The 12,671-nt window shown below is 44.6% G+C and overlaps 1 protein-coding gene across 5 annotated transcripts in view; it reads left to right on the top strand.

Moving 5' to 3' along the window:
- The window catches only part of shank3b (SH3 and multiple ankyrin repeat domains 3b), an 80,609-nt gene extending 68,886 nt beyond the window's left edge, over positions 1-11,723 (top strand). For all 5 annotated transcript variants that reach the window (XM_038305208.1, XM_038305203.1, XM_038305207.1 and 2 more), the window contains 6 exons: positions 100-230; positions 1,271-1,364; positions 1,466-2,041; positions 2,763-3,056; positions 5,558-6,845; positions 9,984-11,723. In XM_038305208.1, the coding sequence (XP_038161136.1) occupies positions 100-230; positions 1,271-1,364; positions 1,466-2,041; positions 2,763-3,056; positions 5,558-6,845; positions 9,984-10,578 (2,978 nt within the window). In that variant the 3' untranslated portion in view covers positions 10,579-11,723. The remainder of the gene's footprint in view (positions 1-99; positions 231-1,270; positions 1,365-1,465; positions 2,042-2,762; positions 3,057-5,557; positions 6,846-9,983) is intronic.
- The last annotated feature ends 948 nt before the right edge of the window (positions 11,724-12,671 follow it).

Here is a 12,671-nt window from a genome sequence, read left to right as displayed (position 1 = left end):
TCATTTTCGTTTGGTGTTCCTTCAACGTATGGATGTCGTGGTCCTGCTTTAGTCTTTTATCCTCCAGTTTGTTTATCTTGTTTTTCCATCCTCCTTCAGAGAAACTGGATGAGATGCTGGCCGGAGGTCAACAGGAAGTGGTCCTGAGGGCCCGTCCGTCTGACGACTTCAGAGCGGCGACGGTCAAACAGAGACCGACCAGCCGACGCATCACGCAGGCCGAGATCAATGTAAGGAAAGTTTAGATTTCCAGCAGAGAGAAAGGGACTGATTGAGCCTCAACTCTTCTCATGCGTTTCATATTTTTATTCATGTCTTTAATGGGACATATGTTGATGAAGATTCTAACTCATCCAGGTCACAGTCATTCCAGAAATAGTTTTTTAAATCCACTGGACTTTGTTTTCCAAGTTTGAAGACGTTTCGCTTCCCATACAGGAAGCTTTTTCTATTCAATGAGAGGGGCTGAAGGAAGCCATCTATGTTCAGAAAGAAAAACCCACCTAAAACAGAGGGGGTGGACTCAGATTTCAGCTTTCAAAAACCTACAATGCAGTGATAGAGTTGATCCCTTCCTTGCAGCCCCAGCGCAGGAGAGCGAAGGACCTGGCCTATTCAGCCAGGCCAACAATCCCCTTTAACGAACCCCCCTTACAGATACTTAGACAGGTATGGGGCATTGCAGGCTAACAAAAGAAGCCAAACAACCTTCATTCCAAAGGTGTGGACCCGTTCTTCTGTTTCAATTTGCATGTTTTCAAAACAAAAACAGGGCTTTGTTGAGCTACTGCATAAAAGCTCAAACTCAACGCTATTCCTGAAATTTTGATTTGAAAAAGCTTCTTGGATGAGAAGAGAAATGTCTTCAAACTTGAAAACGAAGTCTAGTGGATTACTTTTAACTTTATTTGGAACTTTAATGGGACGTCCAATAATGGGACGTCCAAGGTTCTTCAGTTCCCAGTTAATGTGTTATTATCTCAACATTTAGTAAATCAGAATAATTTCTCTGATCCTCACTGACATCAAACAGAAGATAAAAGTGGTTTCTTCCTTATTAGTTCCAACTTAATTCTTAACATTATATTAAATTGATGCTATAGAGTCAATAAACATTGTGGCTTAAGGTTAGCCGTTTACAATAAAACTTCCACTTTCCAACTGTAGGGGGAGGTAAAGAGCTCAGACTTGGCTGCCTGTGTGTTGCTGCTTTAAACCAATCAGATTGATGAACTGAGATGATTGACATCTTTCCTCTGTGTGTCTCCAGTCTCTGTTTGAGCGTCAGGGTCTGGTTCCCCCCTCTGCTCCAGAGAAGAGCACCATGCCTTTACCCAGAGGGATGTCCAGAACCAAGAGCTTCGGTGAGGCCAGTGGAATCCAAACCCCACAGTTCCTTCCCAGTCAGGGGAAAGTCTAGATATGTTTTTGTGTTCATCACCTTGTCTCCATGGTTACCTGACAGGAACCCCAGAAGATGACAGGATCTCGGCTCTGATCCATGAGAGCCGTTTTCCTCGGAGCTCCTCTTTGACGGACAGCTCCATCCCGCCTCCTCCTCAGACAGCTCCACCCCCACCTCCTTCGGCCTCCTCCACCTCCTCGCTTTACCTCCTCGACTCCGGCCCGCCCCCGTCCTTCCTCCCTCCTCCGCCCCCGGCTAGAGGGGAGGGGCTAACACGCTCCAGCTTTAAACCAGGGGCGGAGCCACGCCTGCATGAGCTCTCTGATGCCAGGAGCCACGCCCACGCCGAGCGGCAGAGGAAAGCCAGGTCCATGATCATCCTGCAGGACACACCCCCCCCGCCGGCGCTTCAGATGGACGGCCATGCCACTTCCACACACGCGCTTCACACCGCCACGCAGACCTCCACGCTGTCCATCCACGGCGCCAGCCCTGCGCTCGGACACTCCCCTCTGTCACGTCGCCGGGGACGAGCGATAGAAAACCCTTACGCCAACGTTGGACATCAGGCTCCGCCCAGCAAACCCCAGAGGAGGAAGTCCCCTTTGTTGAAGCAACTTCCTGTTGAAGAGCAGGGTTAGCATCGTCCATCATCGTCTGTCTGACCTTCATCGTGTCTCGTTCATCGGTTTAAAGCACAGTAACAAATATTTACATCCGCCGCCTAAACTTTAACCTTCCTAATGGAGGCCGAACCTGAGAAACCAACAGAAAATAGAATAAGAAGGAGAAATAAATAACTTTTATTAACAGTTCAGAGATACTTAACACCTAATACAAAAATACTATAAAGTTTTTTATATTGTGACAAAATGTGCAAAGAATTTCAACAGAAAAAGCAGAGTGAGAAGTTTTCTAATTTGGCTTCAGGTGAGAAAACAAACAGCTAAATGTATTCTGCTAATGAAACTACTCTGTGGTCATTAAATTGTTCCAGCTGTGGACAATGATTTGGCTCGTTGGATTTTGTCTCATTAAAGCTCATCAGCAGTTAGAGTTCAGCATCACATGCTCCATCTTTATGTGTCTGATTCATTTCTGCATCATCAGGAAATCAGCTCATACTGTTTAACTTTAAAACTATAATTCCTGTGAAATCTAAGACGAGCAGAAAGAGGAGCAGCTGATGAATGCAGGTGACTTCAGGGTTAATGTTTATCATCTCCTCCTGGATCCATGCAGCTGTTCATTTTGTCTCTTTAAAACTAGATTCAGTGCATTTAATTTGCTGTCTGGTGTTTTTTGAAGCTGCAGACTCCTCCTCTGTTCAGTATCAGTCCAGTTTCTTTCCTTTCAGGTCTTGGAATCAAAGACCACGATTCCTTCAAATCAGACAGAGGTGGACTAATGAGCCCCAGCAGAGCGGAGCTGTATCAGCAGCAGGTTCTGTCTGAGCGCGCCCGGGTTCAGGGTCGCCGCTCCTCCCTCTTCCTGTCCGTCGAGGGGTCGGGGTCAGAAAACCAGGCCCCGCCCCTCCTGACTCAGAGCCACTCCATGGACGACCTCGGAGAGCTGCCCCCTCCGGCTCCGGTCCTGTCGCCTTCGCCGACGCCGCACACCTTCCTCCACCCGCTGACAGGGAAACCTCTAGGTGCTTCAGGCAACATTAACTCCATTACTCTTCCTGTTTCCCTTTTGTTTTGGGTTTTATATAAAAATACATTTAATCTTTATAACAGATCCTAATTTTTTTCTGAAAAATGAAAGAATAAAAGCTTGAAAACTACAAACTACTAACAGGATAACGTGTAAAAAGTAAAAAACTAAGGCGATAAAATAAATAAAATATATTTATATAAATAAATATACATATTTTTAAGTCTGATAACTGTTTAAATTCTCTTGCTAAATCAAAGTACCAGACGGATGCTGCTGCTGGCAGCGCTCACCTCACACAGAAAAAATGAGCAAATTCTTACTGAATGTAGGCTGTAAAAAAATCTAAATCTAGACAAGTCATTTTTTCTTAAAATAAGTGCATTGAGGAGGTAAAAGAGACATTTTGCCAATGGAACAAGACAATTTACACTTAAAAAAAGAAAACACAATCGCATTGTCTTATTTCAAGTGCATATTATCTTATTTTAATATTTACCTACTCAAAATAAGGATAAATACAATTAATTCAAGAAATGTGTACTTATTTCTAGATCGTTTTCCTGTGTAACAGTAAAGTTATTTCTGAGCGTAGATGCAGGCTAATCAACCCTCAGGTTGCAGCGTGTGGGAGAAGAACAGAGAAACAGACAGTAGAACAAACACCTGAGGAAAATGCTATGAAGTGCAGGCGGATCCACACCGAGGAAGACGTGAAACCTCACAGCTGTATGGAGAAAAAAAGTTGAAGCTTCAGCGACGACAGTTTTGCCAAAAATGGTCCGGATCTTATTTTTTGTTGCTAATTAAGGAAGGCCAACACACTGAGCCTGGACGGTGGGAGAAACATGGCGGAAACTTCCCCTTGACAACGCCCTATCAGGGAATGCGCTGGCTTTAAACACTGTCCGACTGTTGCTTCAGAGTTGAAGCAAGAACATGAGTTAATTAAAGAGGATGGATTTAGAAACAAACAGCCACTGGGAGACGTCCTCTTCCCACAGATGTTACGACGCCAACATGAGCGGCAATGGATGCCTGCGGGTACGTTTTACTCCATCTTCCTGTTTCCTTCCTGTGTGATAATAGTGTGTACATGAACTATAGCAGTACTAGTCAACTCAAATGGATCTAACCTTCTTGTTTCAGGTATGTGACCTGAGAGAACGTCTCTTTCTGATCTCACTGGCGTTTTCTTCTGCCTAAGTGGTCAAATCCAAAGCTACTGGAAGCACGCAGGCAAAACACTATGTCTGAAGATACAAGGACCTTAAATGATTACCTATAACTGAGAGGAGTGAGGTACAGAAGAGGATTAGGGCCACTGAAAAAATAAAAAAGGATTAACTGATTTTTTAATATTATTTCAGTTTAATATGGGGGGAAAAAATCAGGATTCTGAGATTAAAGTCCGAATTTTGAGAAAAGATGTCAGAATTCTGAGATTAAAGCAGAATTCTGAGAGTCACAATTTTGAAAAAAAAAATCAGAATTTTTTTTCAAGAATTCTGACTTTTTTCTGATATTACACTGAAATAAAATTTAAAAATTGGTGGACTTTTTTATTTTTTCAGTAGCCCTAATCGTCTTCCATAGTGAGGTGTGGGAATCCAAAAAGGACATGAGAGCCAAAGAAAAGTCCGCTCTACCAGCTTCATCAGAGTCTGAAGCAAACCGTGACACAAAGCTGAGCGAGACATCAGCACAGGAAGCTGATCTACAGAAACACTCGACCAACATCTGCAACATCTTTTCTGTATCATCTAGAAATGTAAAATGGTTTAGGAACTTATTAATGGATAAATGCAGTTGGTGAAACAAGGTGTTCTGAATCACTGATATAATCTCTGCTGCACACTGAATGTCAGGAGCTCCACCGTCAGAACGTTTTTTACAGAAAATAATCTGACTGTTGTGATTAAATAAAACATTATTTCCCTAAAAGCAGTAACTGGCCTTTAATCTTTTCATTAAAATCCTGCACCAAACATTTTTCATATGCTCTAAATGATATTTTATTCCTGCTAATAAAACTGAACCTTAATTTCTTTTTAAGATTAAGTCAACTAATAGATTATCTCCATAATAATGTGATATATTTTATTTCTGGTATTGCTTTTAAAATTTCAGAGACTTAAGAAAATATCTTAGACATATTTGTAAAACTGAATAATATAGAAAATCTCTAAATAGAAAATATCTCATAAATTCTCATAAATACCCGGGATAGTAAAAGTTAATAAAAAGGTTAGGAAATGTTAAATGATCTTGTAGAATTTGAACTAAATTAGAATAAGGGAGCTGATCTGCCAAGAAAAAAATCGACTTAATTCAGGACCTGCTCCAATGATAAACAAATGCTTTTGTTTCGATATATTTTTGCAGATGTTTCAAAAACAAAATTTAGTGAATTTTGCGTAATTAATCCAAAATAAGTTGAAGTTATTTGTCACCATTTCAAGTTCAAATCAAACCCCGACTTGTTTCTGTCCACAGATCCGTCGTCTCCCCTCGCCTTGGCTCTCGCTGCTAGAGAGCGAGCGCTCACCGCCAGAACGCCGAGTCCTGAGCCTCGAATCAAACACACCTCAGCCTCCACCACACCTGTTCCCACTCCAGCAGCCAGTCCTGAGACCAGACACAAGCGCACCCCCTTCACCACCCCACAGAGCAGCCCTGAGCCGCGATCCAAGCGCACCTCTCCCCAGACGAGCCCCGAGCAGCGAACTAAACATACGACTCCACAAACCAGCCCTGAGCTGAGGCACAAACGCATCACGCCGCCGCTGTTCCCCGAGGGGCAGGTGGAACGCCCAGAGACCGAAGGGGGAGTCACATCGCCTGCTGCCCCCTCCCCTGAAAGATGGAGGCCCTCCCCTCTACCAGCGCTGGCCAATGACAGCCACTCGGCTCTGATTGACAGACGGAGAAGTCTCACGGTGGGCAGCTCAGAGGAGGAGGGCGGGGCCTACACCGTGACCCTCCCTCCTGCCCTGCTGTCGTCCAGCGATGAGGAGACCAGAGAGGAGCTGCGTAGGATTGGTCTAGTGACTCCTCCCCCCGCCTTCGCCAGCCCCCCTGCCGCCCCAGCCCCGTCCTCGTTATCCCTGTTGCCTCGACGAGGAGGAGAGGGAGGAGGCGAGAGTGCTCCAGAGTCCCTTGGGAAACGAGGAGACGAGGAGGAAGGAGGTGAAGAGCGTCACCATGACAGCTCCTTGTCCCCTAGCTCCCTCCCTCCCTCCATCACCCTGGCCTCCCCTCCTGCTCCCACATCCCCATCCTCCCCCCCTGCCACTCACCCCTCTCCCTCATCTGCTGCCACCTCCCCGTCGGCTCTGAAACCCCGGCTCCGGTCGCCGATTGGTCGGGGTCGCTCTGCGTTGCGCGACCCGCTGCTGAAGCAGTCCTCAGACAGCGAGCTCCTCCCCTCTGTCGCCTCCTCCCCATCCTCCCCACTATGCTCCTCACCCACCAGCGGCAGCAGCCGGCAGCCACGCTACCTGTTCCAGAGGAGGTCAAAGCTGTGGGGGGGCGGAGACGACGAGCGTCGTGGTGTGAGTCCAGAGGACGGCGGGGGCCGCCCAGCGGCCCTGGGAGGTCAGAGCTCTGGGTCTGCGGTGGACCTGACGACCCGCTCAGCGTCCGCCCTGGAGCTGAGTGGCCGGGCCGGGTCGGGCCTGGATCTGGCTAATCGGCTCCAGCTGCTCAACAAAGACAGCCACTCCCTGGGAGAGGAACCGAGTCCGCTGGACCCGGGCCGGAGGTCACCTGTAGGGGGCGCCAGGTACGTTAAACTGGACGTTTTCCTGATGTGCGATCCTGTGTTTAGAGTAAACAGCATTTTTAAAAAGCGATGGATGGTTTTAACTGGACTTTAAGAAAAAAATATTTTACATCAACAATAAGCTGCTGTAGATTCTCAGTCATCCAGGGCTCGATAAAATCTATTTGACCTTTTATTTGCAATCAGTAAACGCAGCAATAGCCATAACCCTTTCAGAGGAAACTTCACTTTTCCTCTGACTAATTTATCAGCCAGGCCATCAATAAACTAGCTAGCTGTTGGGACTGCATCATTTCTGAAAGCAAACACTGAGCTCAGTACTAAACGTGTCTCACAAACAGACATTTATTTATCCAAAGCAGTAGATACGGAAAGCCAGAAGTGCCACAAATTTAATGCATTACAATTTGGGATTATTACTACTTTAGATGCAGACATTAAATGAATGGAACTTTATTATATAATACGGGAAAATTAAATGTTAAGGATTTATTTAAATTTGTTAATAATTTAAATAAATCCTCCACCCTTCCAGACATGCCTGTTCTCAAGCATGTCTTTATTACTTCAGTTTCCAAAAAGACCTATCATTTTCGAGACAAAAAAACAACAACTTTTTAGTCATGTTTGTGCTGATGCAGCATGGGCTGGGTTTTACTCAATTGTTTGTTTGTATATTCAAACACTAGAAGGTGTTAGCTTTCAAATGATGTATCTTACATGTTATTTGGGCTCACAGTTCCTAAGTTATTTGCTTTTCCATTTGGGTATGAAAAATAGGTGATGATCACTTCAAATTAGGGGGGGTTTAAGAGGTTAAAGTGTTTATGACACAATATTGATATCATGTAAATTTCCATTCAAATCGTGCAGAAGAACATACCAGGAGGCTCTGAGCTACAAAGTTCCTACATTTAGTAGATTTAGCAGCACTCTGTGTATGCAGGTCTGTGTGGCGACGTCAGAGGGAGAACACCTTTAGAGCTAGTTCAATGTTGAACCATCAGCTAGTTCAAGCTCTGGAGAAGGTAGTGATGCTTAGAAATACATCATGGAGACATCACACCTTACGGATCAGAACACTAGTTCATCCTAAAGACAAAACTCCAGACCAAATATGAGCGGAGTGGAGTATGCAGTTCAATGCAGTGAGGAATGCTCTGAGTCTTATCCCGAGGTGGAGAAACCAAACAACCTCTCCACAGACTCATGGCCCAACACAGAAGAGCGACCAAGACTCAGCAGTACATCTACACCTTGTGGACCAAGGACATTCTTTTGAGAACCACAATGTTCACATTTTGGACAGAGAGGATAGTTGGGTTGAAAGGGACGTGAAGGAATCCACCTATGTTAAGAAAGAAAAACCTTAAACAGAGGGGGTGGACTCAGATTTCACCTTTCAAAAACCTACAAATCAGCAATAGAGTTGATTCCTTCCCACTATCATTGCGACCCTCACCCCCTTACAGGGAACAACAACATCTCACCTGTTCAGCCAGGCCAACAATTCCATCTAACGACCCCCCATTTCAGAGACATAGACAGGTATCGGGTATTGCAGGCTAACAAAGAACCCAAATAACCCCGAAACCAAAGGGGCGGACCCATTCATCCGGCTCAATTTGCATGTCTTCTAAGCCAAAACAAGGCTTTGCTTTGGTCCACTCTATAAAGCTTTGAACTTAACGCTGTTTCTGACATTTTGAATTGAAAAAGCTTCCTGGATGGGAAGGGAAATGTCTTCACACTTGGAAACAAAGTCCAGTGGATTGTTTTTAACTTTTTTGGGAGGATCAGAACCATTCAGAGCCGACCTCTAGACTACAGAGTCAGACTCTGAGCCGGAGGGTGACGGCTAAAATGATGCAACAGCCTCATCTAAGCTGCTTCACCCACTTTGAAATTCAGCTGCAGATCCTTAGCAAATAGAGCTGGGCGATAAACCGGATTTTTACGTTACCGTCATTCACTACGATAATTGGCGAAAATTTTGCAATGTGGGTAAAAGAAATAAACTTAATTCTTCCATTTTTCCTGTGTACGCTGGTGGCTGGTAGTTCCTTCCTCTTTAAGACGCGGCAGCAGGTGTGGAATCACCTGACTCCATCCGTGAACAAAGAGAATGGCGGATGATCCCAGTGAAGAAGCATCTAACAGCTGTAAATAAAATTACATCAGTTAATCCTGTGGAGCCGAGCAAGAGCAGAGATGAAGCTGAGCGTGCAGAGAAGAAGCCAAGAGCGCTTTGTCAGAGTTGAGCGCTCAGCACACAGTTTTGGACTGAAGGTGTGCAGGTTTAAACGATGCACTTTGTTCTCACTGCACGCTCAGTTCGATGCCACCAAAATAATGCCATAGATGTTGAGCAGAAGAACATGAAATGCTAAGTTTGTCTGAAAACTCTCAGGACTGCCCAAAGTAACACATCCAACCTCTCCCACCACCTACAGCTCAGCCACGCTGCTGAGTTCTAAGATGTGAAAAAGGCTCCTTTACCTTTGTGCAAAAATGTTTGTTCAATGAGACATTGTTGAATGTTTCAACCTGAATGGGTACAAGCCTTTAATATTTAAATGAAAGTAATATTTAATGTGATGTATTCCATAAATAAATTATAAATAGATCAGTTGCATTTCCTGCATTTTATTTCTGATAGAGGAGCCGGAGCATTTCTCATGCTTTTATCTTTATTACGGTAAAACTGCCCTATTTATCGTGATATTGATATGATGTCATATCCTCCAGCCCTATTAGGAAACGTATATAAGCCGAAGCCAACCTTGTAGGATTAGCTGTAATCTAATCCATGAAAACTGTCCATAACAAAACCACCATTACATCTCTTAGTTGTTCTCCTGCATCTTGTTTTCTCCCACAGACTTATTTTAATAAAAACTATTTTATCAGTTGCCTTTAAATTATTACATTTATCCTTTATTACAATGTTTTGGTCTAATACTAGAAAATGTCAATATCGTCTCACACTTCAACTTCAAATGCATATTTCTTTCCTAATGGCCCTGTGTTAAAGATGAGATAATTTTACTCTCTGCCTTTAATCAGTAATTCTTGCTGTTGGAAAGTCAATCCTACTGGTTAGGATGTGGAGGATGATCTGTGTTTGATGTTCTGCAGGTTGTTCTCCAGCCTTGGCGAACTTCACACCATCTCCCAGCGCGGATATGGCACCAGCTACACAGTCCGACCAGGAAGCCGCTACCCCGTCACCCGCAGAAGCCCCTCCCCTTCTCCCTCCCCCTCAGATCGCTCCATGGGGCTGGGCTCCTCCCCTGCGCCTTGCTCAGAACGGCCGGATCTGAGCTCGGGTCGAGGTCTGACCATCCTGAAGTCTTCAAGTCTCAGCCTGCCATCGGAGCCGAAGGAGGTCCGTTTCGTTATGAGAAGCGCCAGTGCACGAACCAGATCCCGCTCTCCTTCGCCTTCGCCCCATGCCTCCCCCTGCCCGTCTCCGGTCCTCAGTGGGCCCCTGTTGGCCCTCCGGCCCTGGAGGCAGCGGCCTCTAAACCTGTGGAATAAATACGATGTGGGCGACTGGTTGGAGAGCATGGGCCTGGCCGAACACCGCCAGCGCTTCCAGGAGCACGAGATCGAAGGCTCCCACCTCCCTGCCCTCACCAAGGAGGACTACGTGGAGCTGGGCGTCACCAGACTAGGACACCGCATCAACATCGAGAGGGCTCTCAGACAGTTGCTGGAGAGCTCCACTTGACCCCTCGCCTCTCACCCATCACCTCTAGGCATCCAGAACTCTGACCTCACGACCCCTGACCTCAGGTCAGACCCCAGCCCATCTCCTTAATTCAATATCTCAGCCATTACAGAATCACGCCCATTTTGTTGACGCCCAGATCTCTGAAATGTTTCGGCTGATCAGCTCTTGGAGCACCAGCTCTGAGTTCAGCTCCTGATGACATCCCGGTCGAAGCCTTGTTGTCACTTATTCACACCAGATATCGGATATTACCAAAGTAACTTAGGAAAAAAGAAATACAAACAAATAATTCCTTGTTCATGGAATAATGTTTAAACAAGCTTCTTAAATATACTGAACGAAACAAAAGCTTTTTTCTTTTTTTATATAGTCAACTTGTCTTGAAACATTTATGTTATTTGGACCTAGTCTCATACAAAATTCATCCCAATCTAGAAGGTTTCAGCACCGCTTACTTAGCTTCAATTAGACAAAAACCTGATGATTGTTCAGTCCGATCCAGGAGCTTCACCTTGTTTCTCTGTTTTTATGGTATTATTGGGGGGGGGGGCTGATGTCTTGACAGAAATTCAACATGGGACGTATCTGAACAGACAACACTTTCCCGTTTTTAATGGGCCTGTCTTAAAGTTTCGCAGCAAATCCTAAACAAACATGTTTTCCTTCTGCAGTGGAGTGTTGTGCTGCTAGTGAAAATGGAGGCCAAGGTGTCTCTGAAGCCGGGGGTACACTGTGCGATTTTTTTCAATCGTTGCATAAAGCTACAGCTCACACTGTACGAAGAAACCCTGAGGTTTCATTTTACAGTGCGAGTTCACAGCTCACACTGTGCGAATCGACTATCTGATGCGATCTACCTGCTCACACTGTACGTCTAAAAATACACGTCGGATTCAGCTCCTCAGAGAGATGGCACTGCTTGGACTCGTCTATGCGGAAGACAAAAAAGGCACAAGAGGAATATGAAGTTAGAGTGAAACGCGCTGCCTCAGCAATTTGTGCTGAAAGCCCCAAAAAGAAAAGCCGATGACGTATTTAGACAAAGACATGGCTGAACAAACGAGGCTACTATGGTCTGTCAATTTCCATTTCACTCGCACCCCCGCCATGCTACTGTGTTCTCATCTGAGCGGAAGAAGTAACCTTGTGACTGAGCGATTTTCCCACGACAGCCGACTGAATTTCAAATATGTTTGATTTTTTCCCGACCTTCTGATTCCTGATCGTGAGGTGGTGGTGAGAGGCTGTTCACACCTCTTACCCCCATACAACACTACACAACGCACCATCAGGCTGAAAGTCATCCTGATCGCAAAATTCTCACACGACTGGAAGGTCGGCCAGAAAAGGGCAAAAAATTGTACAGTTTAAGCCCGGCTTCAGGCAACTCTGTTAAATCTCAGCTTTTCTAACAGTAAAGAGCACCTGGACAGACATGTACGTCTGTAATCAAACCCATCTGTGTGTTTCTCAACATTAAGATTGGAAAAAGTTTTAAAGCTCTTTCCTTAAAAGCTAATGAGAAGCAAAATCATTTTAGAAGCCACCATTTGGGATTAAACTGATATTTGCACTGATAGAAAGCTAGATTTCTTTATCATACTAACAGAGTTCAGCCGTTTTCTTTGCTTTCTGCACTTTTGTCACTTATGTGTTAATTACAAAGATAATTCATAAATACACCCTTCTGATTTCTTGTATATGTAGATAACTTTGGTTGTTATGAACATCTGGCGTGAATTTGCCGACACGAGCCCATAATTGGCAAGAAAACGTTCAAAATTTTCATTTGCTGTTTATAAAATTTGTAAAACTAGTAAATATTGGATTAAGAACTTGAGGAAATCTGGTCTACTTTCCCCAACGCTGAACTAAACTTCAGATTTTAATCATAACTAATCTTAAATTTTGTGTGTCATTTTGTATGAGATAAAAGAAATGGATATAGTAAAATATACTTTGGAACTCAATTCTTAGATAAATTCCGTCCATTAGGGCAAATTTGACTGACGTGAAATAAACAAATATCTCTAAAGTCACAAAGAACATCAAAACATTTTGTCGCCGAAAAACTGCCAAAGGTCACAGTC

This window comes from Cyprinodon tularosa, unplaced genomic scaffold, assembly GCF_016077235.1.
Source record: "Cyprinodon tularosa strain WSP-4 unplaced genomic scaffold, ASM1607723v1 ctg552, whole genome shotgun sequence".
NCBI lineage: Eukaryota > Metazoa > Chordata > Actinopteri > Cyprinodontiformes > Cyprinodontidae > Cyprinodon > Cyprinodon tularosa.
Note: the sequence above shows the minus strand (reverse complement) of the source record. Positions and strands in the feature narration are given on the sequence as shown.